Source organism: Carcharodon carcharias, assembly GCF_017639515.1.
Source record: "Carcharodon carcharias isolate sCarCar2 chromosome 36 unlocalized genomic scaffold, sCarCar2.pri SUPER_36_unloc_1, whole genome shotgun sequence".
NCBI lineage: Eukaryota > Metazoa > Chordata > Chondrichthyes > Lamniformes > Lamnidae > Carcharodon > Carcharodon carcharias.
The window spans coordinates 2,146,972-2,173,969 of record NW_024470726.1 but is presented as its reverse complement, the minus strand read 5'-3'; the positions used below and the strand labels follow the sequence as shown (position 1 = coordinate 2,173,969).

Below are 26,998 nucleotides of genomic sequence, written 5' to 3'. Positions count from 1 at the left end.
AGTGAGTGGGAAAACATTTGGCATGGCATGTGGAATGTAATGTGAGAAAATGTGAAGTTGCCCACTCTGGCAGGGAGATCAGAAAAGCAGATTATCATTTAAGTGGAGAGAGAGAGCAGAACGCTGCAGTACAGAAGGATCGGGGTGTCCTGGTACATGAATCACAAAAAAAAATCAGCATGCAGGTACAGCAAGTAATTGGGAAGACAAATGGAGTGTTAGTCTTTATTGCGAGGGTGGCGGGGGGGAAGCTGGAGTATAAAAGTAGAGAAGTCTTGCTACAATTGTACAGGGCATTGGTGAGATTGCAACTAGACTGTGCATAGTTTTGGTCTCCTTTTTAATTTGTTCAGGGGATGTGGGCATCAATGGCTGGGCCAGCATTTGTTCAGAGGGCATTTAAAAGTCAACAACATTGCCGTGGGTCCAGAGTCACGTGTAAGGACATCAGATTTCCTTCCATGAAGGGCATTAGTAAAGCAGAAGGGTTTTTACAACAATCATGTTCAGAGGGCATTTAAAAGTCAACCACATTGCTATGAGTCTAGAGTCACGTGTAAGGACATCAAATTTCCTTCGCTGGATGGCATTAGTAAAGCAGATGGGTTTTTACAACAGTCAGACTTTAAATCCCAGATTTTCATTAAATTCAAATTTCACCATCTACTGTGGTGGGACTATGAACCCCAAACCCTCTGGATTACTAGTATGGTGATAATACCACTACGCCAGCACCTCCCTTTAAGGGGAGATTCACTCGCATTGGAAGCAGTTCGGAGAAGGTTCACTCGGCTGATTCCTGGGACAAAGGGTGATTTGTCTTATGGGGAGAGGTTGAGTAGCTTGGACCTGTGCCTGTTGGAGTTTGGAAGAACGAGAGGTGACCTTACTGAAACCTGTAAGATCCTGAGAAGATGTTTCCCCCCTCGTGGGGGAGCCTAAAACGATGGGGGACACAGTTTCAAGTTGAGGGATTCTCCCATTTAAGACGGAGACGAGGAGTAACTTCTTTTCTCAAAGGGTCATGAGTCTTTGGAACTTTGTGAGTCACTAAATCTATTCAAGGTTGATTATACAGGGTTAACGGAGGGTGGGGCGGGGGGCAGGCAGGAGTGCGGAGTTAAAACCACAACCAGATCAGCCATGATCTTATTGAACAGTTGAACAGGCTAGAGGGGCCGAGTGGCCCACTCCTGCTCTTAATTCGCCTGTCCTCAGGTATCTGCAGAGTCAGGGGGGGATTCCCCTTTTCTGCCAATGGCACATTCTAGACTGCCAGGTTAGAGAATGGACTGGCGGACCGCACCACAAATTCCAGAGGGGGAGAGAGGAGCCCAAGCTCAACTCAAAGGAAGGAGTGTTCCATGTGCGTGGAGAGGGAACACCCACTGGGGCTGGTTTGGGGGGGGGAACAGAATCAAATGGAGGAAAAGAAGACCGAACGCCAACAGAATAATAATCTAAGTGGGTGGATGGGTGAAATATTCATTTATATTAAAGTATTGATGAAGGAGATGTTTTTATTTCCACTCTTGGGTTGCAAAGGTGATGTGTGTAGGATAGGATACCCCTCTCCCTCTGGGTGGTGCGGTCCGGAACACCCTCCGGGTTTGATTGACTGGGAGAGTACCACGCATTGCAAATGGAGGGGGGGAAGCATTGAATAAAAGGTTGACACAGTGAGAAAGCCCCTCCTGGAAGGGCCACCAGTGTGGCTTAGATGCTGATAAAAATAAATAAAGCCGCTGGCGTTGAGGGTGAGGGAGGGTTGAAGGTGCAGTTTGAGGTTATGTTGAGTGGGTTGGAGGCGAACCTCTCCTCTCTGTTTGGTGCTGTCTGGGGTGCCAGGGTCTGATTGACAAGGGAAATACCATTCCGAATGAGGGGCTACAAAATGAATAAAAAGTGTAAACCTCAGCACAGCAAATGCGCCCTGGCTGGGTCAGAGATGAGTGAAATAATTGAACTGGATATAAGATACGGATGTTGGGGAAAGGGGGCTGAGGTGAGAGTTGGAGGTTGGATTGTGTTGAATGGCATTGGAATGAACCCCCTTCTCTCTGTGCGTGGTGTGGTCCAGAACCACAGGGTTTGATTGACAGGGGATATACCATTCCAAATGAAGGAATACAAAATGAATAAAATGTGTTAAGGTCAGCCGACGTATGCTGACAGGGACGGAGATGGTTGGTATTATGATTACATATGAACTCTGTTCGTATTGTGGTTGGTGCTGTTGGAGGTGAAGGTTTGAGGTGGGGTTTGGGGAGTGGTAGGGAGTGAAACCCCCTCTTCCTATGAGTGGTGCGGTTGAGACCGTCCCAGGGGTTTGATTGACGGGGCCCATTCCATTCCAAATGGAGGACGCAGGAAACAAAATGAGTGAAAGGTTTAAAAGCCGGCAGAGGCGCGCTGGCAAGGACAGATATGGGTGAAATAATGCTAAATCTAGGGATTAGTCGGGTGCTATGGGTGAGGAAGGGGGATGAGGTGAGGGTTTGAGGCCGTTCGTGTTGAAGGGTAGGGAATGAACACCCCTCCTCTCTATGTGGTGCGGTCTGGAACCCCAAGGTTTGATTGACAGGCGCCATACCATTCCAAATCGGGGGGATTCAAAAGGAATAAAAAGTGTAAAAGTCAGTTGAAGCCTGATGGCTGGGACAGAGATGGGTGAATCGATGATTAACAAAGTGAGTGCTCTGGTATTGTAAGTGAGGTGGGGTTGAGGTGAGGGTTGGAGGGGGTTTATGTCGATCGGTGTTGAGGTGAACTCCCCCCCCCCCTCTCTCTGTGTCGGTGAAGTGGGGAGGGATAAGTGTGAATGGTACAGTCCAGCGGGCTGCCGGCTCTAAAATGGCGGCGGCGGCGACGAGGAGCGGGATGTGGGCCGAGGGGCCTGAGCCCGGCCGGTTCTATACGGTGCCCGGCTCCAACCTGGGCCCGGCCACACACACCCTGTGAGTAGTAACCACTCCGCAAAAACACACACACACACACACACACACAAAGTAAATCCAGCTTTTTCTGCTGAGTCACCCTTTCACTTTAAGGGGGGTAAAATTAGCCCCTTTCCTATCCCCCACCTCTTTAATCACGGTGGAGGGGGTTAAAAGGTGGTGGTGGGGCGGTCATTCCTCCTCCTCCTCCTATTAAAACCGTCAACTTTATTTACTTTTGTTGAGGTTGGGGGGGGGGGGGGTGGTGTGTTTAGGGTTCCTGGCTATTTGGCCACGTGGGGCATCGCATTATTCATTTGCTGGGTGGGGTGCTGGTGAGGTGGTGGTGGTGGATATTGGGGGGGCTGAGGTGGTGATGGGTATTGGGGAGGTGAAGAGGTGGTGGTGGGTATTGGGGGGTGAGGTGGTGGTGGGTATTGGGGGGGGTGAGGTGGTGGTGGGTATTGGGGGGGGTGAGGTGGTGGTGGGTATTGGGGGGGGTGAGGTGGTGGTGGGTATTGGGGGGGGTGAGGTGGTGGTGGGTATTGGGGGGGGTGAGGTGGTTGTGGTGGATATTGGGGGGATGAGGTGGTGGTGATGGATATTGGGGGGGGTGAGGCTGGGGTGGTGGGTTGGCGGGGGTGGTGGGTTGGCGGGGTGAGTTGGGGGTGGTGGGTTTTATGGGGGTGATGAGCTGGTGGTTGTGGGGAGTGAGGTGGTGGAGGGAATGGGGGGGAGTGAGGTGGTGGTGGTGGGTATTGTGGGGGTGAGGTGGTGGTGGGTATTGTGGGGGTGAGGTGGTGGTGGGTATTGGGGGAATGAGGTGGTGGTGGTGGGTATTGTGGGGGTGAGGTGGTGGTGGTGGGTATTGTGGGGGTGAGGTGGTGGTGGGTATTGTGGGGGTGAGGTGGTGGTAGGTATTGGGGGAATGAGGTGGTGGTGGTGGGTATTGGGGGGGTGAGGAGGTGGTGGTGGGTATTGGGGGGGTGAGGTGGTGATGGGTATTGGGGAGGTGAGGAGGTGGTGGTGGGTATTGGGGGGTGAGGTGGTGGTGGGTATTGGGGGAATGAGGTGGTGGTGGTGGGTATTGGGGAGGTGAGGAGGTGGTGGTGGGTATTGGGGGGGGTGAGGTGGTGGTGGGTATGGAGGTGATGAAGTGGTGGGGGTCGGGGGAGGCAGTGGATGAAGTGCTGGAGGTCGGGGGAGGCAGTGGATGAAGTGGTGGGGGTCGGGGGAGGCAATGGATGAAGTGGTGGGGGTCGGGGGAGGCAATGGATGAAGTGGTGGGGGTGGGGGTCGGGGGAGGCAGTGGATGAAGTGGCGGGGGTGGGGGGAGGCAGTGGATGAAGTGGCGGGGGTGGGGGGAGGCAGTGGATGAAGTGGCGGGGGTGGGGGGAGGCAGTGGATGAAGTGGCGGGGGTGGGGGGAGGCAGTGGATGAAGTGGCGGGGGTGGGGGGAGGCAGTGGATGAAGTGGCGGGGGTTGGGACAGTGGACGAAGTGGCGGGGGTTGGGAGGGGACGGTGGATGAGGTGGGGGCTGGGTGTTCTGGCAGGTGTGGGGTGGGGTTTTCGGGGGAGGTGAGATGATGGGAAGTGGATGGGAGGATTTGAGGTGTGGGGGTGGGCTTGTGCAGGTGGGGTGGTGGGTGGAGCAGGGTTGGATGGAGGGGTCGCCAGAATTTGTGGTGTGGCTGCTTGAAGAGGTGGTGGTGAACAACCCTCTCTGACACGACTGAGTGTCTTTCCTTCAAATCCCCACCTCTTTTGCTAACCCATTGCTGTGGATCTGGAGCTTCACACACTGTGGGGGGGGAATGGGTAAGGACGGCAGTTTGCTTTTCCCCCAGAGGGACCCGGTAGGTTTTTTGTGACAGTCAGGTTAGCTTTGCAGCCACTGATACCCGATACCGGCTTTTTATCCCGGATTAACGGCATCACCAGAAAGGTGTGATTGCATGTGGGAGAGTACAGAGGAGATTTAAGGGGAGGTTGTGGGGCAGGAAAATTTTAGCAACGACGAAGGATTGGACAGGGCTGGAGTTGGTTCTTGTGGGACGGAGGAGGCTGAGGGGAGATTGAATTGAGGTGTGGGGGGCCTAGATGGAGTGGATAGGGAGGACCTATTCCCCTCGGCATAGAGGTCAATAACCAGGGCGATCGATGAAAGTGATTGGATGGATTAGAAAGGACTCGAGGGTGTCGCGACTCACTGGGGATGGCGCACTGTAACATCAGCCCCACTGTTCCCCGAGCAACGACAAAGGTGAAAAGTCTGACCAGATTGCCCCAATTCTACCCAACTGTTTAGGTTAACAGAGTACGAGCACCAGGTTCGTAAACTTAATAAGTAAATTGCTGTTTATTGAACAAATTGTCTTTAACAAGTGGGAAAAGAAAGAACTATGAACTGCTAACCTCTAATTCAATAACTTAAACTCTACCCCTTCTTAAACCGCTGTATACACACACACACACACTCACATAAGACACACAAAACATGGATTTTAAGGGTGAGATAAAACAGTTCAATAGCACCAATCTGGAGTACAGGAGACAACCTTATTGAAACATATAATATTCTTAGGGGGTTTGACAGGGGAGATGCTGAGAGGTTGTTTATCCTTGTGGGAGAGTCTAGGACCAGAGGGCATATTCTCAGAGTGAGGGGTCATCTCTTTAAGACCAAGATGAGGAGGAATTTCTTCTTTGAGGGGAGTGGAATTCTTTACCACAGAGGGCGGGTTGTTAAGTATACTCAAGGCTGAGATGGACAGATTTTTAATCAGAAAGGGAGTCAAGGGTTATGATGAAAAGGCAGGAAAGTGGAGTTGAGGATTATCAGATCAGCCATGATCTTGTTGAATGGTGGAGCAGACTCAATGGGCTGAATGGCCTACTCCTGCTCCTGTGTCTTATGGCCTTACCTCTGACTTCCCCCCCACACAGGCTGCCTTCACAGGTAGCATAACCTGCTGGGTGTGCAATGGCTGACTGCATCATCCACCCCAGCAATGGGATGTTATAAAAACAAAAAAAACTGCGGATGCTGGAAATCCAAAACAAAAACAGAATTACCTGGAAAAACTCAGCAAGTCTGGCAGCATCGGCAGAGAAGAAAAGAGTTGAGCGAATTCTCTGGAAGGGTCATGAGGACTCGAAAGGTCAACTCTTTTCTTCTCCGCCGATGCTGCCAGACCTGCTGAGTTTTTCCATGGGATGTTATTGCTCGAGAGAGGGAGGGAGACAGAGGAATGTTGCTTGGGACACCAGGAGAGAACCTTGTTCTCGTATGGTGCCGGGTTTTTGAACAGACAGACTGCAGCTTGGGTTAACTCCTTATCCGAAGGACAGCACCTCCGGACAGTGCAGTGCTCTCCCAATGCTGAATGCCTGATTAGATTATCAAGAGCTGGACGTGAACCCACAACTTACTTCACACTGAGTTGAAGGTCCAGTGATTGTCAAATGGAAGATAACTGGGCTTGTGCACTGTCCCGGGTGTAGGAATTATCAGTTAGACTAATCTCTATTGATTTGTGAGGGGATTATCCACAATGAACTAAATCATCCCTGTCGGTAGAGTACTGTTCAGGGTTGGTTGAGGACATTAGGTGGTGCTGTCAGTGATAGAAACACTTCAAATATAAATCGAAGTAGGCCATTCAGCTCTGCCATTCAATAAGGCTGGGGCTGATGTTTCACCTCAACACCACCTTCCCGCACTATCTCCAGTACCAAGGGAGCGCTGTGCTGTCAGAGGGTCAGTACAGAGGGCGCACCGCACTGTTGGAGAGGGTCAGTACTGAGGGAGTGCCACACTGTCGGAGGGTCAGACCGAGGGAGTGCTGCGCTGTCGGAGGGTGGGTACTGATGGAGCGCCGCACTGTCGGAGGGTGGGTACTGATGGAGCGCCGCAACGTCGGAGGGTGGGTACTGATGGAGCGCCGCACTGTCGGAGGATGGGTACTGATGGAGCACCGCACTGTCGGAGGGTGGGTACTGAGGGAGCGCTGCGCTGTCGGAGGGTGGGTACTGATGGAGCGCCGCGCTGTCGGAGGGTGGGTACTGATGGAGCGCCGCACTGTCGGAGGGTGGGTACTGAGGGAGCGCCACGCTGTCGGAGGGTGGGTACTGGAGTGCCACGCTGTCGGAGTGTCGGTACTGAGGGAGTGCCGCGCTGTCGGAGGGTCAGTACTGAGTGAGCGCTGCGCTGTCGGAGGGTCGGTACTGAGGGAGCGCCGCGCTGTCGGAGGGTCGGTACCGAGGGAGTGCCGCGCTGTCGGAGGGTCGGTACTGAGGGAGTGCCGCATTGTCAGGAGGGTCAGTCCTGAGGGAGTGCCGCACTTCGGAGGGTCAGTACTGAGGGAGTGCCGCGCTGTCGGAGGGTCTGTACTGAGGGAGCGCTGCACTGTCGGAAGGTCAGTACTGAGGGAGCGCCGCACTGTCGGAGGGTCAGTACTGAGGCAGCGCCGCGCTGTCGGAGGGTGGGTACTGAGGGAGCGCTGCACTGTCGGAGGGTCAGTACTGAGGGAGCGCTGCACTGTCGGAGGGTGGGTACTGAGGGAGCGCTGCACTGAGGGAGGGTGGGTACTGAGGGAGCGCTGCACTGTCGGAGGGTCAGTACCGAGGGAGCGCCGCACTGTCGGAGGGTGGGTACCGAGGGAGCGCTGTACTGTCGGAGGGTCAGTACCGAGGGAGTGCCGCACTGTCGGACGGTGGGTACTGAGGGAGCGCCGCACTGTCGGAGGGTCAGTACTGAGGGGTGCTGCAGCCGGAGCTGGTGTGTTTCAGGGTGAGACTTTAAACCGGGGGCTCCTCTGCCCCCTCAGGTGGATGTAGGAGATCCCATGGCTGCTATTGGAACACTCTGGGGGTGGGGGTGGGGTTGTAATTCTTCTCAGGATCAATATTTATCCCTCAACCAACATCACTAAAAGAAAAGCAGGTGATCTGGGACAATTTGTCTCATTATGTGGGACAGTGTTAATTAATAATTAACACAAATTGCCCTTTCTGAGATACTACACTAATGCGGCCATGCATAAAAATATTTATAAGTACCGTGCACTAAAATAAGCCAGCTGCCTACAACAGAAGAAATGTATAGGGATTGTTGATGTTTGAATGTACCGAATTTTGGGAGCACCTGAGGACATGAATGTGAAACTATATAAATGCAAATTATCCGGTTTTCTTCAGTATTTATCAGAACCATCCCGGGGCTGACAGGGTTAAACTCCGAGGGCGGGTCACACACACACACACACACACACACACACACACACACACACAGACTCGGCTTGTATCCCCACGAGGGTGGGAGATGAAGGGGTGATCGAATTGAGGGGGTTTAAGATGATTAAAGGATTCGGTCGGGTCGATGGAGAGAAACTATTTCCTCTGGTGGGAGTCGGTGGGTGGTGTGCGGGGGTAGAGTCCAGAACAAAGCGGGGGCAGAACCTTAAAATGGGAGCCAAGCCATTCAGGGGTGATGTCAGGAAGCACCTCACACACACACACACACACACACACACACACACACACACACACACACACACACAGCGGGGAGTGGGAATCTGGAACCCCGTCCCCCACAAAAAGCTGTCGAGGGTGGTGAATTGGAAATGTCAAAACCGAGATGGATAGATTTCTGTTGGGTTGAGGGGATTACGGGTTACAGAACCAAGGTGGGCAGATGGTGTTCAGATACAGTTCAGTCTTGATGTAGCTGGCTGACAGAACTGGTGCGAAGGGCTGAATGGCCTCCCGCTGTCACTGCGTCCTTAATGCAGAGTCCTTTTCTTTGATTTTGCAGGAGTCCGATGGTGACAGGTACCTCGGTGCTGGGGGTGAAGTTCGATGGTGGGGTCATCCTTGCCGCTGACATGCTGGGCTCTTATGGGTCGATGGCCAGGTTCCGTAACATACCCAGGCTGATGAAGGTGAACAACAGCACGATACTGGGAGCATCAGGCGACTACGCAGATTACCAGTACCTCAAACACGCCATCGAGCAGATGATGTGAGTGACCGGCACGACGGTATTGGTACAGTCAGCCTCCAGTTTGATAGCGTTGGGTATCAGTGAGTCCCCGATTGGTTGAAAGCTTATGCTGCTGCAGTACAGACCTGCCGATAAAACACGGCTGCTTATAGTAGAAACGCCACTATTCCCAGCCAGAACAAAGATTGTAAATGTCCTCCACTCAATGCATTTTGCGAAGAAATCACCTTGCTTTGTGCTCAGGGGGATTTGCTGTCATTTTGGGCATGAGTTCTGTTTGCCGAAATTCTGAAGAGACTCTTATTTTTAAAATAGACTATGTAGATTGTTTGCTGTAGTGCACTATTTAAATAGACTCTGTAGACTGTTGTAGTGCACTGTTTAAATAGACTCTGTAGGCTGTTTGATGTAGCATGCTGTTTAAATGGTCTTTGCGGACAGCTGTGATGCACTGTTTAAATAGACTCTGTGGACAGCTGTGATGCACTGTTTGAATAGACTCTGTGGACAGCTGTAGTGCACTATTTAAATAGACTCTGTAGACTGTTGTAGTGCACTGTTTAAATAGACTCTGTAGGCTGTTTGCTGTAGCATGCTGTTTAAATGGTCTTTGCGGACAGCTGTGATGCACTGTTTAAATAGACTCTGTGGACAGCTGTGATGCACTGTTTAAATAGACTGTGGACAGCTGTAGTGCACTATTTAAATAGACTCTGTAGACTGTTGTAGTGCACTGTTTAAATAGACTCTGTAGGCTGTATGCTGTAGCATGCTGTTTAAATGGTCTTTGCGGACAGCTGTGATGCACTGTTTAAATAGACTCTGTGGACAGCTGTAGTGCACTGTTTAAATAGACTCTGTAGACAGCTGTGGTGCACTGTTTAAATAGACTCTGTGGACAGCTGTAGTGCACTGTTTAAATAGACTCTGTGGACAGCTGTAGTGCATTGTTTAAATAGACTCTGTGGACAGCTGTAGTGCACTGTTTAAAAAGACTCTGTGGACCGCTGTGGTGCACTGTTTAAATAGACTCTGTGGACAGCTGTAGTGCACTGTTTAAATAGACTTTAGCTGCATGACTGGACTGCGAGATGTGAATTGGACTGTTTGTGGTCAAGTCTCACCCTACCCCAAACTTCTTAGCAGAACGTTGTGGTGTCAATAAACGTTCTGATCAAAAATTGAGGTTGCGGTGGTTTGATACTATTGATTCCATCAGCCTCAATATGTGGTTAGATCTGGATTGGATTTCATCCTTGGGCATTCTGTGACTTCACATTGTGTGCCCATGTGTGTGTGCCTGTGTCTGCCTGCGTGTGTGTTTTCTGTTCTAAGTTATTTGATAATACTCATCGGTTACAGAGAGCATCCTTTTTAACACATTTAGAAATGAGTGGGGAGAATGTGGGACTCGCTCCCACAGGGAGTGGTTGAAGTGAATCGCAGAGATACATTTAAGGGGGGGGAAGCTGGATAAACACGCGATGGAGAAAGGAATAGAAGGATATGGTGATGCGGTGGGAGATGAAGAGGGGGTGGGAGGAGGCTGGTGTGGAGCAGAAACACCAGCATGGAGCAGAGGGGTCGAATGGCCTGTTTTTGTGCTGGGGATCTGGTGTAATTTCCTGCGTTTGTCCCTAGGATTGATGAAGAACTACTTGGAGATGGTCACAGCTATAGTCCAAAAGCGATCCATTCCTGGCTGACCAGAGTCATGTACAACAGGTGAGTGTTGGCAGGCAAGTGCACCATGGGGGCCTCACATCCAGGCCCAGCCTCGTCTAGTGCCAATATCCTAGCAGCTGAATCATGGGATTGTGCCTCCGTTACACTACATTCGCTGACCTACGTTAGCTCCTGGTCCAGCAATGCTTTGATTTTAAATTTCTCATCCTGGTTTTCAAATCCCTTCCATGGCCCTTGCACCCCCTCCCTTTCTCTGTAACCTCCTCCAGCCCCTACACCCCTCCCTATCTCTGTAACCTTGTAACCTCCTCCAGCCCCTACACCTCTCCCTATCTCTGTAACCTCCTCCAGCCCCTACACCCCTCCCTATCTCTGTAACCTCCTCCAGCCCCTACACCCCTCCCTATCTCTGTAACCTCCTCCACCCCCTACACCGCTCCCTATCTCTGTAACCTCCTCCAGCCCCTACACCCCTCCCTATCTCTGTAACCTCCTCCAGCCCCTACACCCCTCCCTGTCTCTGTAACCTCCTCCAGCCCCTACACCCCTCCCTATCTCTGTAACTTCCTCCAGCCCCTACACCCCTCCCTGTCTCTGTGACCTCCTCCAGCCCCTACACCCCTCCCTATCTCTGTAACCTCCTCCAGCCCCTACACCCCTCCCTGTCTTTATAACCTCCTCCAGCCCCTACACCCCTCCCTATCTCTGTAACCTCCTCCAGCCCCTACACCCCTCCCTATCTCTGTAACCTCCTCCAGCCCCTACACCCCTCCCTGTCTTTGTAACCTCCTCCAGCCCCTACACCCCTCCCTATCTCTGTAACCTCCTCCAGCCCCTACACCACTCCCCTTCTCCGTAACCTCCTTCAGCTCCTACACTCCTCTCTATCTATCTATGTGACCGCTCTCTCTAGCCCCCTCTCTCTCCTGTCTCTCTCTCTCTCTCTCTCTCTTCCTCCCGCCTCTCTCTCACTCTCCCTCCTGCCGCTCTCCCTCCCTCAGAGCTCTCTCGCTCACCTGTCCCTAATATCTCCTTATGTAGCGCGGGGTCAAATTTTCCCCTGATAGTACTCCTGTGAAGCACCTGTTTTACAACGTTTGAAGGTGCTATATAAATGCAAGTTGCTGTTGGCAGACATGTCAGATGTGACGTTGTTCGCTTGTTGAAAGTGCCTGAGATCAAGGTGCCTTGAGGGGGCACTGGGCAACCCTACCGGCCGATCAAGAACTGTGAACCTGGCGTGGCTCAAACCTTTCCTTCTCTGTTGCAGGAGATGTAAGATGAACCCTTTGTGGAACACCGTTATCATCGGCGGGATGAACAACGGCGAGAAGTAAGTTGAGGACGTGCCCTGGCTTTATGGTCAAAATAGTGAGATTAAATCTAATAATCTGGTGGTAATGTGCACTGGAGATCCATCTGCTTTGTTGCTACCCTCCCTGTCCACCTCGCACTGCCCATGCATAATCTTGTACTTGTTTTTTGTTATTATTCGTTCATGGGATGCGGACAATTGCCCTTGTTCAGGGGGCATTTTAAGAGTCAACGACATGTGGACCCTAAAGGGGCATTTAGATGGGTTTTTACGACGATCAGCAATGGTTTCGTGGTCATCATTAGACCTAATTCCAGTTTCCTGAGCATTACCCCTGGATTACCAGCCCAGTGACAATACCACTATGCCAGCGCCTGCTCATTGTGACTCTGCTAACACGTCAGAACATGAGAGATAGGAGCAGACGTGGACCATGCCTGTCTTCTCGAGCTTAAGTGTACACAGGCGAAGGGCGTTGGTTGATTGCAAAACATTGTTTCATAGTTTGCCATTGTGAGATTTGAACTCTTGATCTTGGGGTTACAAACCCAGTACCATAACCACTTGGCTATTTAGGCCAAGCCTTGATTGCAAAAAAACATCTTGAGCAGAAAGTAAAGGGCTGTTGATTTGTTCAATTGGTGTGCTCCAAAAGAGTGAAAAGAAAGAGCGGTGAGCAGGTTGAGGGGAGGGGGGTGGGGGGTAAATTCAGCCCAAGTGCCTGCCCACTTCCACGGTTACATCCATGCCCAGGTGCCCTTGGAGAGGGAGTAAGTAGTGTCCACTGTGCATGCTGGAGGCCCTCTGCGACCAGTGGGCTCCGCAGTGGCTGGAGTGCGTTATCACTCCCCATCACGACATTTTAATTTTAATATTTTTGTTTTAGATCTAGTGCCCCTTGAAGGGGGTGGTTAACTCTTTTTTTTCATTTTGTTTATTAGTTAATTGACGGTGAAAAGACTATAAAGAGACCCTGCTGGGACTGTAGGGGTCAGTAGATATTAGGGTAGACCTAAGTAATGCTGCATTCTGTCAATAAACCTACTATCAAGGAAAGGGCTTGTGTCTTGGGATCCAATTAACACCTCGAGCCTGCTCCTGCCGTTCGGTGCAATCATGGCTGACCTTCTTCCTCAACTCCACTGTCCCCACTCTCCCCGACTCCCTTAATTCCCTGAGAGACCAAAAATCTGCCTGTCCCAGCCTTAAATGTACTCAACAATGGAGCATCCACATCCCTCTGGGGTAGAGAATTCCAAAGATTCACACGCTGACCAGTTGAATCTTCGGAATTCTCGACCCCAGAGGGTTGTGGAGGCTCCATTGTTGAATGCATTTAAGGCTGGGATGGGCAGATTTTTTTTCCTCCTCCCTGAGGGAATCGAGGGATGTGCGGAACAAGTGGGGTTGAGGCGGTAGATTGGCCAGGATCGTAGTGAATGACGGAGCAAGGTAGACGGGCCAAGTGGACTGTTCCTGCACCCCCCCCCCCCCCCCCCCTACCATTAGCAGCCGTAGGGATCTTTCACAGCCATCTGAAAGGGCAGGCGGGGATTGAACGTCTTATCTTGAAAGACAGCACCTCTGACAGCGCAGCACTCGTGGAGGACCGGCACCAGGGAGTGCCGGCCTGGGTGATGGCGCTCGAGTCTCTAGAGTGGGGGACTCGAACCCAATGACCTTCTGACTCCGAGGCGAGAGAGAGAGAGCGTGACCCTCTAGGCCAAGGTTGACACCCTGCAATATGTCAGCACCAGGCACAGTCATGTGCCTTAAACCTGGATTTAATGCTACCACCAATGAAGCGCTTTTGAAGTATTGTCGTATAGGAAACGGAGCAGCCAATTAATGAACAGCAAGCTCCCACAGACAGCATTGACTGGATAATCTTTTTATCTTCATGATAGCAGCTGAAGGATAAAATATTGGGCCCCAAGACACCGGGGAGAATTCTCCCCGCACCCCCCCAGCCAAGTGCTCCTCCTCTTCCAGTAGCGGCTGTGGGATCTTTTACATCCAACTGAGAGGGCAGATGCATCCTCTGCTGTTGCAATTTTCACAACAATTTCATTTTGGGACTTCCTGCTTGCGGGGGGGGGGGGGGGGGTGGGGTGGTGGGGGGGTGGGGTGGTGGGGGGTGTGTGTGTGTGTGTGTGGGGACAGCGCTCTTTAGCGCTCTTTCCCACCAAATCCAACCCCCTTGGCCCTCCCGGGTGCACGGGTCCAGGTGCCAGTTGAACCCGGTGCAGAGTGAGTGATGGGTCGCAGGGATCGATCGTTCGATTGATCGCGCCCGCACGCGCATTTCCGTGACGGAGCGGAGCCGGTCAGCTGCGTGGTCAAACCCGGCCAGAGCGTGAAGAGAGTTGTTTTTTTTTGGCTTCAAACTCACCGGTTGCCTCTTAACAGTTTCCTAGGTTACGTGGACAAGCTCGGCGTTGCCTACGAGGCTTCGACGGTGGCGACTGGCTTCGGGGCCTACCTGGCGCAGGTAAGTCCACCGCTCGCGCACGAGCTTCCTTGTTCTCTCCCCCCCCCCCCCCCGCCACCCAAACCGGCTCCTGACTGACTTCTCCCTTTTCTGCCTCTGCAGCCCCTGATGAGGGAGGTCGCTGAAAGGCAGGCGCTGATCTCGAAAGACGAGGCGCGTCAGCTGGTCGAGCGCTGTCTGAAAGTCCTGTATTACCGGGATGCACGTTCCTATAACCGGGTAAGAGCGCGGAGCCTGGGAGGATGGTGGGTTGCAGGGGAGGGAGGGGGGGGGGGGGGGGGGGTGGGGGGGTGGCGCTGGCAGGGGTGGAGGGGTGGGTGGGTTAGAAATCTCCTGGGTTTAAGGCAAGCGGAAGGGAAAAGGAACGAAAGGGGAGGTTCGCGATGGGAGGGAAAGACGGGCGAGATTGAATGACAGAAGAGCAAGGCCAGAGGGACAATTAAAGGGACAGCTGATGTCTAGAGGAGGTGTGAATGGCAGAATGATCGACACCTGCCGTCTGAAAGCAAAAACGGGGAAGGGAAAGGAGAGCAAAACCAGCCAAGCAAAAGATAATGTAAGTGAAGAGCGCACTCAGTAGAGCGCATCCTTCCGCCACGCTGCGTTAGCTCATTAATACAATTACCTAACTCTTCCCTGAGGCTTTCCACTGCTGCTATTTCTTATGTTCACCCTGTTACGTGGAATTAAAACCCTGCACAACTCCCCTGCTCTTCGGCTAGCAGCTGTGGGATCTTTCGCATCCACCTGAGAGGGCCGATGGGGTGCTTTTCCCCCTGCCCAGCTGGTTCTCTAACTACAAAGCTGAGGAAAAACGAAATCTTTTTTATCAAGAGCTTCCAACTCGCTGAGGCGGCTTCAGGCCAATCCAACTCCAACAACCTGCTCTGAAAACTCTGCCCACCTTCCGACAGCTATGACAGACTGCACTGCAGCGGCTGAGACAATCTTGTAACATTCTAAAACAATCGACAACATTCAAAATCAAGCAACCCACAACATTCTTAACACTGGGAGAATTGAGAAAAAATTCCCAAATCCAAATCTGGATCTTTGCCAAAAACTAATCAGTTCTTCTTTGGGCCATGCCCTATCTGTGTACCAAGTTGCAATGAAATCCGCCCGTTTAGTTTTCGCGATGTCTTGTTCATGGACAAACAGGGGCAACAACATTTATATCCGCCCATTTTCAGCGCTGGGGGTAAAAATGGGGGCAACGTTTTTCTGTTTTTATTTCGCATTTCCAGCATCTGCAGGATTTTGCTAATGAATTAGCGTTAAATCTCTGAAAATGTACAGAGGGAAGGGGAGGAAAGAATAATCTGGAAGCCCTGTGATGTGGTGTGGAGGGAAAAGGGTTTTAATAGGAACAGGGGGAGGCCTTTCAGCCCCTTGAGCCTGTTCTGTCTGGTCTGTATCTTAACTCCATCTGCCTGCCTTAGTCCTGTAAATGTGAGCAGAATTTTGCGGGGAGATAGCGATGCAGCGGTGATGTCACTGGACTAGTAATCCAGGGGCCCAGGCTAATGCTCTGGGGACACGGGTTCAAACCCCGTGGAATTTAAATTCAATTAATAAAATCTGGAATTGAAAGCTAGTCTCAGTAACGGTGACCATGACAACCATCGTCAATTGTCGTAAAAACCCACCTGGTTCACTAACGTCCATTAGAGAAGGAAATCTGCTGTCCTTACCCGGTCTGGCCTGCATGTGACTCCAGACCCACAGTTATGTCGTTGACTCTTAACTGCCCCTCTCAAATGGTTGAGCGAGCCACTCGTTCAAGGGATAGGTGACAAATGCTGGACTTGCCAGTGATGCCCATGTCCCATGAATAAATAAAAGGTAAATACCCTTAACCAGGGAATGATGATGCAAGGCTAAAAATGGAGTCGTTGTGAGGCAAGTAAAGAAAAGACAAGATGGGTCCAGAGGAGGTGTCAATGGCAACGGCTGAATCACTATCAACAGCTGCTGCCCAAACGCAGTCTCCTTGCTGTTTTAATTCTGGGTCTGCACCGGGTGCTGCTTGAGGCACAGAATGTCAAGCCGGGAGTTTGGCGAGTGAGGGATTTTAAGGGCTAATCTTCCTCTAAAGTCTAGTTTTTGTTTATATTAAGTTAAGAGGTAAGTTAAGTTTCTTCCAGGCTTAAACAAGCTCTCTGAGAGCAGCCGTAGCTAGCTAATTAGGAGCTAGCATAAACTGGTTTCTGAGCTTCCACCGAGCTTAACTCATCATTGTTTTCCAGAAAGTATCAATCCAAGGGTTTTTGAGTGCTGCTTGGTCTGCACTGACTGCTGCTTGAGGCCCAGAGCATCAAGCTGGGGGTTTGGTGAGTGAGGGGGTTCTGTGAATAGGGGAGCTATAAATTTAACTTAGAAAAATAAACGTAATTGACACAATAAAGATGGCCGGACGGGTGATGCGTCACGGCTGCAGCATGTGGGTGCTCCTGGATGGTACTGCAATCCATGGCAACCACATCTGTAGTAAACGTTTGTGGCTTGAGGAGTTTCGGCTCAGAGTTAATGAGCTGGAGGCTGAGCTGCAGACTTTGCGATGCACGAGGGAGGGGGGAAGTTACCTGGACACTTTGTTCCAGAAGGCAGTCACACCCCTTAGGTTAGCGTCGTCTGCTTTGGTCAGTGGTCAGGGGGAGGAGGGTGTGACAGCCGAGACAGGCAAGTAAGGGGATTGCGAAGGTAAGATTGGAGGAGCTTCAGCTCTTGCATTTGAGCAACAAGTTTGAGGCTCTTGCAGCTTGTATGGACAAGGGTGAGGGCTGTCATGTAAATGAGCAGGTTGACCAAGGCACCATCGTACAGGAAGCCATTCACGTGGGGGTAATTAAAGGAATCTAGTGGGTAGCAGGGGACAGAATAGTTGGAGATAGATGCTGTTCTCTGCAGCCGAGTGTGAGAATCCAGAAGGCTGTGTTGGCTTCCCACTGCCAGGGTTCGGGATACCTACTCGGGGCTGGAGAGGAGCTTGCAGTGGGAGGGGGAGGATCTAGTTGTTGTGTTCCATGTAGGTACCAACAACATAGATAAGGCTGGGAAAGAGGTTCTGTTGAGGAAGTATGAGGTGCTAGGCACTAAATTGATAAAAAGCAGAGCCTCAAAGATAATAACCTCTGGATTATTACCTGAGCCAGGTGCAACTTGGCATAGGGTAAATACGATTAGAGAGATGAATGTGTGGCTCAAAGACTGGTGTGGGAGAAGTGGGTTCCGGTTCGTGGGGCACTGGCACCAGTACTGAGGAAGCTGGGGGCTGTACCGTTGGGACGATCTATGCCTGATGCGTGCTAGGACCAGTGTTCTAGTGAGCCGCATTCCTAGGAAAGTAGAGAGGGTTTTAAACTAAATGGTTGGGGTGGGGAGGGATCATGTCAAGGAAGATTTAGTAAATTAAAGGGAGGTGACAAGGCAATAGATCACGGTAGCAATAAAGGTAACGATAATCAGAGTATGGCAGGAAGGGACAGTGCTTGCAAACTATGCCAGTGAATAGGGCCAGAGTTTACAAAAATAGTTAAAAATAAATTGAATTAAGGACTCTGCATCTGAATGAATGTCCGCAGCAATCACAATAAAACAGTCGAATTGTCAGCTCAAATAGAAATTCATATGGGTGATCTGATAGCCATTACAGAGACCTGGCTACAAGGGAACCAAACCTGGGATCTCAATATCTAAGGGTATGTGAAACTCAGGAAGGATAGGAAGCTAGGAAAAGGTGGTGGGGTAGCTTTGTTAACTAAAGAGCGTAGTGTAGTGAGAGATGACCTTAGTTCTAAAGATCCAGGCATAGAATCAGTTTGGGTGGAACTAAGAAACAGCAAGGAGCGGAAAACATTGGTGGGAGTTGTGTATAGGCCACCAAACAGCAGTGGTAATGTAAATCTCAGTATAAATTGTGAAATCAGAGGTACCTTTAATACAATAATCATGGGGGATTTCAATCTACATGTAGACTGGGTAAACCTTATTGGTACTAATGTTGTGGAGGACAAATTCTTGGAATGTATGAGAGATGATTTTCGAGAGCAGTACGTTGAGGAACCAGCTAGAGAATGGGCTATTTTCGATCTCGTATTATGCAATGAGAAAGGGCTAATTAATAATCTTGTTGTAAAGGAGCCTTTAAGAAAGAGTTGACCATAATATGATGGAATTTTACATTAAGTTTGAAAGTGATATAGCTCAATCAGAAACTAGGGTCTTAACTTTAAACAAAAGAAACTGACGGTTTAAGAGGCAAATTGGATATGGTGGATTGGGAAACTACTTTAAAAGATATGATGGTGGACAGGCAATGGCTAACATTTAAAGAACTAATATATTGTTTACATCAAAAGTACATTCCTTTGATGCACAAAAACCCAGCAAGGAAGGTGTTCCAACCAAGGCTAACAAAAGAAATCAGGGATTGCAGTGTATCAAAGCAAGAGGTGTATAAAGTTGCCCAAAATAATGGTAAGCCTAAGGATTGGGAGCATTTTTCGAATTCTGCAAAGGGGGACCAAGCAAAAGATTAAAAAAGGGGAAATAGAACATAAGTAAACTAGCGAAAAACATAAAAACGGACTGTGAAAGCTTCTGTAGGCATGTGAAAAAGAAAGGACTAGTGAAAACAAATAGGGTCCATTACAAGTGGAGTCAGGAGAATTTATAATGGGGAATGAGGAAATGGCAGAGAAACTAAACAAATACTTTGTGTCTGTCTTCACAGAAGAAAGTAGTAAAAAACCTCCCAGATATAGTGGAGAATCGAGGGACTAGAGTAAATGAGGAACTGTAAAACAATATTAGTTTAAAAAAAACTAGTAATGGAGAAATTAATGGGATTTAATGTTGATAAATCCCCTGGACCCGATGGTCTACATCCCAGAGTGTTGAAAGAAGTGCTTGTAAAGATGATAAATGCATTGGTGGCCATCTTTCAACATGCTATAGACTGTGGAATGGTTCCTGCAAATTGGAAGGTGGCAAATGTAACCCTAGTATTTTAAGAAATGAGGGAGAGAGAAAACTGGAAACGACAGACCTGTCAGCCTTACATCAGTAGCAGGGAAAATGCTAGAAGCTATTATAAAGGATGCGACAACTGAGCGTTTAGAAATTAATGGTGAGATTTGGCAAAGTCAACATGGATTTATGAAAGGAAACTCACGTCTGAGAAACCTATTGGAGCTTTTTGAGAATGTTACTAGCAGAATAAATAAGGGAGAACTGGTGGATGTGGTATATCTAGATTTTCTAGAAAGCTTTTGATAAGGTCCCAAACAAGAGGTTAATAAGCAAAATTAGAGCACATGGGATTTGGGGGGAAATATACTAGCATGGATTTATTATTTTGAGTCAAACCAAATAAACTAAATTAACAAAATCAGGGACAAAGTAAAAGCAGCACCTTAAAGGGAAACTGCAAAGCCAAAAGACAAAAATTTAAAGGAAACTTACCGGCATTAAATCAAAATGTGATTAAAGGGGTCGATAAAACATCCCAGTCCCTGCAGTGCTGACTGAGCACAAAAGGCCTCGACGTTGCTGGCAGACACCGCGTGCTCCCTCTCCAGGGACACCTGACCGTGAACATTGCTGCAGGAGAGGCGCAGACAGTCGGGTCGGATGATCCCCCCCCCCCACCCAATCACCGGCTGCCTGGACCTGTTAATGGCCAACTTGGCCAGGCCCAGGAACAGGTTCAGGGGGAGGATCTCCCCTTCCCGGCCCTCCTCTGGATGGCCATAGAAGAAGAGCGTGGGGCTGAAGTGCAAAGAAAACAACAGTAAAAGGTTTTTCAGGAAAGTAAAAAGTGGGGTGCAGCCTACAACAATTAACATAGACATGGTCCACGGACTCTACAAGGGCCGCAAAAGATGCAGGTGTCTTGTGAGCCTGTGAACCGACACAACCTATGCTTGTATGGGACAGCATGAATTAAAGAGCAGACAGAAAACAGTAAGAATAAATTGGTCGTTCTCAAGTTGGCAGGGTGTGATGAGTGGGGTACCACAAGGATCAGTGCTTGGGCCCCAGCTGTTCACGAGCTATATCAGTGATTTGGATGTGGGTGTTAAATGTAATATTTCCAAGTTTGCAGATGAGACAAAGCTAGGTGGGTTTCGAGGAGGTTGCAAAGATGCTTCAAGGGGATTTGGAGAGGCTGAGCGAAGGGGCAAAAATTTGGCAGCTAGAATACAATGTGGAGAAATGTGAAGTTATCCACTTTGGTAGGAAAAACAGAACATGGTGAGAGGCTGGAAAGTGTGGAACTTCAAAGGGACTTGGGTGTCCTTGTTTTTAAGTCACTGAAAGCTAACATGCAGGTACAGCAAGTAATTAAGAAGGCAAATGTTATGTTGGCCTTTATTATAAGAGGATTTGAGTATGGGAGTAAAGATGTCTCACTGCAATTATATAGAGCCTTGGTGAGACCACACCTGGAGTATTGTGTGCAGTTTTGGTCTCCTTACCTGAGGAAGGATTTACTTGCTGTAGAGGGAGTGCAATGAAGGTTCACCAAATTAATTTTGGGATGGATGGATTGTCCTGTGAGGAAAGATTAAATAGCCTGTACTCTCTGTAGTTTAGAAGAATGAGAGGTGTTCTCATTCAAACATACAAAATTCTTACAGGGCTCGATGGGGTAGATGCAGGGAGGATGTTTCACTTGGCTGGGGGTGAGGGGTGTGGTTCTAGAACCGGGGAAACATTCTTGGAATGAGGGGCAGGCCATTTCAGACTAAGATGAGGTGGAATCTCTACACTGAGGGTGAGTTTGGAATTCTCTGCCCCAAAGGGCTAAGGTGGCTCAGTCATTGAATATGTTAAAGACTGAGATAAATCGTCACCTACATATTAAAAGGGATATGGGGATGGTGCAGGAGAATAGCGTAAGAGGGAGATGGATTGGTAGAAGCGTTGCCAGACAGAAAGAACATGTACACCCTTGTTTCAGCTAAACAAAATAAGTGGCAGCCATTCACTGGTTCATTCCCCAGGACATTGTCTTGATGAATCAGAGTCAAGTTGCCTGGTTTAAATTTTCAACAATGCTTGGCAGTTAACTGTCAGTCACTATCCACTGGTGCATTCTCCATGGCAACGCTTCTACCAATCAGAGTCCACTTGCCAACCAATCAGCACTCCCTCATCATACAGTATAAATTGTTGTTTCCCCTGACAATGGTATTTTCTTGCGACTTGTCCTGATGAGTACAAGATGAAAAGCTTCGACAAAGAAGTCTCTTTCTCTTTTTCTTTCAACAGTGCTCAATTTCCTATGTTCCTATATGTGGATAGTGCAGGAAAATGGTGTTCAAGTAGAAGAATAGCCGTGATCTCATTGAATGACGGAGCAGGTTCGAAGGGCTGAACGGCCTGCTCCTAATTCTTATGTTCTTATGGCTCGGGATGATGTCTTACATGATGGCACCTGCCAGTGCAACACTGAACGGTGCTGGGAAATCCGCTTTGGATCCTGGCCTGCACTTCCTCTCATTTGTTGAGTGCAAAATGGAGAGAACCCACCCAGCACTCTGCTTTTTCAATCCTGCTTGTTTTTTTGAAAGTGGTGTGGTTGTTGGGGGGGTGCGTGGGTGGGTTCCAAGCTAGGATTTTGAGATTCGCTCGCAAACTGTCATCGTTGCTGCCTCTGGGATGCTTTAGTGTATCGTGGCTCTGTTACTAAACTAACAACCCTGGAGTCCCTGAAGGCAAGCGCTACGTTGCCAAGTTGATAAGTCAGGTAACTGATGGACCAATAGTGGGAGAAGTCATGGTGAAAGTTGGCAAGTTCTGAAGGAAGGGTACCCGCTATCTGGTGACTCCACTTTGCAGCACGTGCCTGAGTCTTAATACCCCTGGGGCATCAAATGAAGGGCAGTAAACCCTGCCCTTCAGCATTACCCACGTCACAGGAATAAATCAGGATGAGGGGGACTTGAGTCCACATGGAGAGACTGGGAGAAGCTGGGATTGTCAACAGAGAAGGTTAAGGGGGGGAGATTGGATCGAGGCGTTCGGAATCAGGAAGGGGGTTTGGACAGAGTAAATAAGGAGAAACTGTTTCCACTGGGCAGGAGGGTCGGTAACCAGAGGGGACACAGATTGAAGAAAATCGGGAAAAGAATCAGAGGGGGAAATGAGGAGAATTTGTTTTTATTTACACAGTGAGTTGTTGTGATCTGGAAGGCGCTGCCTGAAAAGGCGGTGGAAGCAGATTCAATAGGGATGCTCAAAAGGGGGGAATTGGATAAACACTTGAAAACCAAAAGAGAGTTTGCAGCAGAGTGGGGAAAGAGCCGGGTGAATGGGGACTAATTGGACAGCTCCTTCAAAGAACCAGCATACACGATGGGCTGTAGGGCCTTCTCCCACAATGTGTTGATATAAAAACCCATCTTGCTGTAAAATTCAGTTATACCTGGTGGCAAAGCTGATGAATGGCTTCCCTTTAAATGAGTTGCTTCCGGGCCGGCTTGCTGTTAACGGGATTTATATCACATTATTTCCTGCGGAAGGTGTTTTTATTTAAACAACAGCGTGACTTAACTTTGTTGTTTGCCTTGTAGTATCAGATAGCGACTGTAACAGAGGCTGGTGTGGAGATCGAGGGACCGATATCCACAGAGACCAATTGGGAAATAGCACACTTGATCAGGTAACCCGAGCTGAGGGGTCGCGAGTGGAAAGGGAAGGGGGCGGGTTATGAGCTATGCCCAAAAGCCTTGTGCCTTGTGAAAGTTGGGAATCCTGCGACGAGTAACTCGCCTCCTGATCCCCACCCCCCCCAAAGGCCTGTCCACCATCTACAAGGCACAAGTCAGGAGTGAGATGGAATACTCTCCACTTGCCTGGATGAATGCAGCTCCCACAACGCTCAAGAAGCTCAACACCATCCAGGACAAAGCAGCCCCGCTTGATTGGCACCCCATCCACAAACATTCACTCCCTCCATCACTGACGCACAGTAGCAGCAGTGTGTATACCATCTACAACATGCACTGCAGCAACTCACCAAGGCTCCTTCCAAACCCACGACCACTACCATCTAGAAGGACAAGGGCAGCAGGTGCAAGGGAACACCATCGCCTGGAAGTTCCCCTCCAAACCACTCACCATCCTGACTTGGAAATATATCGGCCGTTCCTTCACTGTCGTTGGGTCAAAATCCTGGAACTCCCTCCCTAACAGCACAGTGGGTGTACCTACACCACAGGGACTGCAGCAGCTCAAGAAGGCAGCTCACCACCACCTTCTCAAGGGGGCAATTAGGGATGGGGAACAAATGCTGGCCTAGTCAGCGAAGCCCACATCTCTTCAATGCAATTTAAAAGAAAGAGATTTGATCCACATTCTGTTGTGTTTGCCTGGAAGCAATGGGGTACCCTCATTGGGCTTAGCACTCTGGCTGAGAGAAGGGAAAGTCACACAACCCCCCAATCCCTGCCCTGTCTTACTGGAATGGGGCCCCTAGTTGTACAACCCCTGAGTCGGTGGTTACCTCTCTGTGTCCCCGTTTCCTAATCTTACAGCATCCCTCTCTCTTTGTTTTTATTTCAGTGGGTTTGAGTAGAAGAACAGAGTATTCATAGAACGACTGATGGATCGATGGGAGATGAAAAATTCACTCCACGCTCGCTGACTCTAAAAGATGCCGTTTGTATGCTACTACACCTGTGGGAAACCTATTCACTGTATTTGCTGCAATGTACATGTTTATATTTACTGGGGAAAATAAACTAATGCTTTCGAAGAGAGAGAGAGAGTTCCATTTCTTTAGCATCTCAGGACATCCCAAAGCACATTCTTTATTCTTTGATACATACAAATGAGGAGCAGGAGTAAGCCACTCTGTCCTTCAAGCCTGCTCCGCCATTCAGTAAGAGCATGGCTGATCTGATTGTAACCTCATCCCCACATTCCCAATAACCTTTCACCCCCTCGCTTATCAAGAATCTATCCACCTCTGCCTTAAAAATATTCAAAGACTCTGCTTCCACCGCCTTTTGAGAAAGAGGATTCCAAAGACTCACGACCCTCTGAGAGAAAAAATTTCTCCTCATCTCTGTCTTAAATGAGCGACCCCTTATTTTTAATCAGTGACCCCCAGTTCTAGATTTTCCCACAAGAGGAAACATCCTCTCCACGTTCCCCCTGTCAAGACTCCTCAGGATCTTATATGTTTCAATCAAGTTGCCTCTAACTCTTCTAAACTCCAGTGGATACAAGCCCAGCCTGTCCAGCCTTTCCTCATAAGACAACCCGTCCATTCCTGGTATTAGTCTGGTAAACCTTATCTGAACTGCTTCCAACGCATTTACACCCTTCCTTAAATATGGAAGCCAACACTGTACACAGTACGATAAAAGCAAAAAACTGCGGATGCTGGAAATCCGAAACAAAAAAACTACCTGGAAAAACTCAGCAGGTCTGACAGCATCTGCGGAGAGGAACACAGTTAACGTTTCGAGTCCGTATGACCCTTCAACAGAACTAAGTAAATATAGAGAAGAGGTGAAATATAAGCTGGTTTAAGGGGTGATGGGACAGGTAGAGCTGGATAGAGGGCTAGTGATAGGTAGAGATAGCCAAAAGATATCACAGACAAAAGGACAAAGAGGTGGTGATATTATCTAAGGAATGTGTTAATAGGTGACATTAAGGGTAGAAAGCAGGACAAGCAAGGTACAGATAGCCCTAGTGGAGGTGGGGTGGGGGGAGGGGATTGAAATAGGCTAAAAGGTAGAGATAAAACAATGGATGGAATTACGTTTAAAAATAATGGAAATGGGTAGGAAAAGCAAAATCTATATAAATTATTGGAGAAAAGGGGTTGGGGATGGAGGAGAGAGTTCATTGTTGAACTCAATATTCAGTCTTGGTATGGTGGCCATTACCAAGGAAAAGGTGCTAGGAAAACTGAAAGGTCTGAAGGTGGATAAATCCCCTGGACCAGATGGATTACACCCCAGAGTTCTGAAGGAGATAGCTGAAGAGATAGTGGAGGCGTTAGTGGTGATCTTTCAGGAATCACTGGAGTCAGGGAGGGTCCCAGAGGATTGGAAAATCGCTAATGTAACCCCCCTGTTTAAGAAGAGAGTGAGGCAAAAGACGGGAAATTACAGGCCGATTAGCCTGACCTCGGTCGTTGGTAAGATTTTAGAGTCCATTATTAAGGATGAGATTTCAGAATACTTGGAAGTGCATGGTAAAATAGGGCAAAGTCAGCATGGTTTCATCAAGGGGAGGTCATGCCTGACAAATCTGTTAGAATTCTTTGAGGAGGTAACGAGTAGGTTAGACAAAGGAGAGCCAATGGATGTTATCTACTTGGACTTCCAGAAGGCCTTTGACAAGGTGCCGCAAAGGAGGCTGCTCAGTAAGATAAGAGCTCATGGTGTTAGAGGCAAGGTACTAGCATGGATAGAAGATTGGCTGTCTGGCAGGAGGCATAGAGTGGGGATAAGGGGGTCCTTCTCAGGATGGCAGCTGGCGACTAGTGGAGTTCCGCAGGGGTCAGTGTTGGGACCACAACTTTTCACTTTGTACATTAATGATCTAGATGAAGGAACTGAGGGCATCCTGGCTAAGTTTGCAGATGATACAAAGATAGGTGGAAGGACAGGTAGTATTGGGGAGGCTGAGAGGCTGCAGAAGGATTAGGACAGGTTAGGAGAATGAGCAAAGAAGTGGCAGATGGAATACAATGTGGGCAAGTGTGAGGTCATGCACTTTGGTAGGAAGAATAGAGGCATAGATTATTTTCTAAATGGGGAGAGAATTCAGAAATCTGGAGCGCAAAGGGACTTGGGAGTCCTAATACAGGATTCTCTTAAGGTTAACTTGCAGGTTGAGTCAGTAGTTAGGATGGCAAATGCAATGTTGGCATTTATTTCGAGAGGACTAGAATATAAAAGCAGGGATGTGCTGCTGAGGCTTTATAAGGCTCTGGTCAGACCACATTTAGAATATTGTGAGCAATTTTGGGTCCCGTATCTCAGGAAGGATGTGCTGGCCCTGGAGAGGGTCCAGAGGAGGTTCACGAGAACGATCCCAGGAATGAAAGGCTTAACATATGAGGAACGTTTGAGGACTCTGGGTCTATACTCGATGGAGTTTAGAAGGATGAGGGGGGATCTGATTGAAACTTACAGAATACTGAAAGGCCTGCTTAGAGTGGACGTGGGGAAGATGTTTCCATTAGTAGGAGAGACTAGGACCCGAGGGCACAGCCTCAGAGTAAAGGGAAGACCTTTTAGAACAGAGATGAGGAGAAACTTCTTTAGCCAGAGAGTGGTGAATCTATGGAATTCATTGCCACAGAAGGCTGTGGAGGCCAGGTCATTGAGTGTATTTAAGACCAAGATAGATAGGTTCTTGATTGGTAAGGGGATCAAAGGTTACGGGGAGAAGGCGGGAGAATGGAGTTGAGAAACTTATCAGCCATGATTGAATGGCGGAGCAGACTCGATGGGCCGAATGGCCTAATTTCTACTCCTATGTCTTATGGAAGGCTGTAAAGTGCCTAGTCAGAAGATGAGGTGCTGTTCCT

General features: G+C 49.2%; 1 protein-coding gene across 1 annotated transcript; it reads left to right on the top strand.

The window, feature by feature from the left end:
- Positions 1 to 2,802: 2,802 nt before the first annotated feature.
- Positions 2,803 to 24,199, top strand: psmb4 (proteasome 20S subunit beta 4). Its single transcript, XM_041181664.1, has 8 exons — positions 2,803 to 2,957; positions 8,753 to 8,959; positions 10,583 to 10,666; positions 11,898 to 11,960; positions 14,352 to 14,433; positions 14,536 to 14,652; positions 23,016 to 23,104; positions 24,007 to 24,199. The coding sequence occupies exons 1-8, from the start codon at positions 2,854 to 2,856 to the stop codon at positions 24,017 to 24,019; spliced, it is 759 nt and encodes a 252-aa protein (XP_041037598.1). The 5' UTR covers positions 2,803 to 2,853; the 3' UTR covers positions 24,020 to 24,199.
- Positions 24,200 to 26,998: the final 2,799 nt, after the last annotated feature.

Excerpts from the sequence above, each read along its gene's own strand:
- psmb4 (XM_041181664.1), top strand. The coding sequence starts at position 2,854 with ATGGCGGCGGCGGCGACGAGGAGCGGGATGTGGGCCGAGGGGCCTGAG. Across the intron at positions 11,961-14,351 it reads GGGATGAACAACGGCGAGAA|TTTCCTAGGTTACGTGGACA; the intron begins GTAAGTTGAGGA and ends GCCTCTTAACAG. Across the intron at positions 14,434-14,535 it reads TCGGGGCCTACCTGGCGCAG|CCCCTGATGAGGGAGGTCGC; the intron begins GTAAGTCCACCG and ends CTGCCTCTGCAG.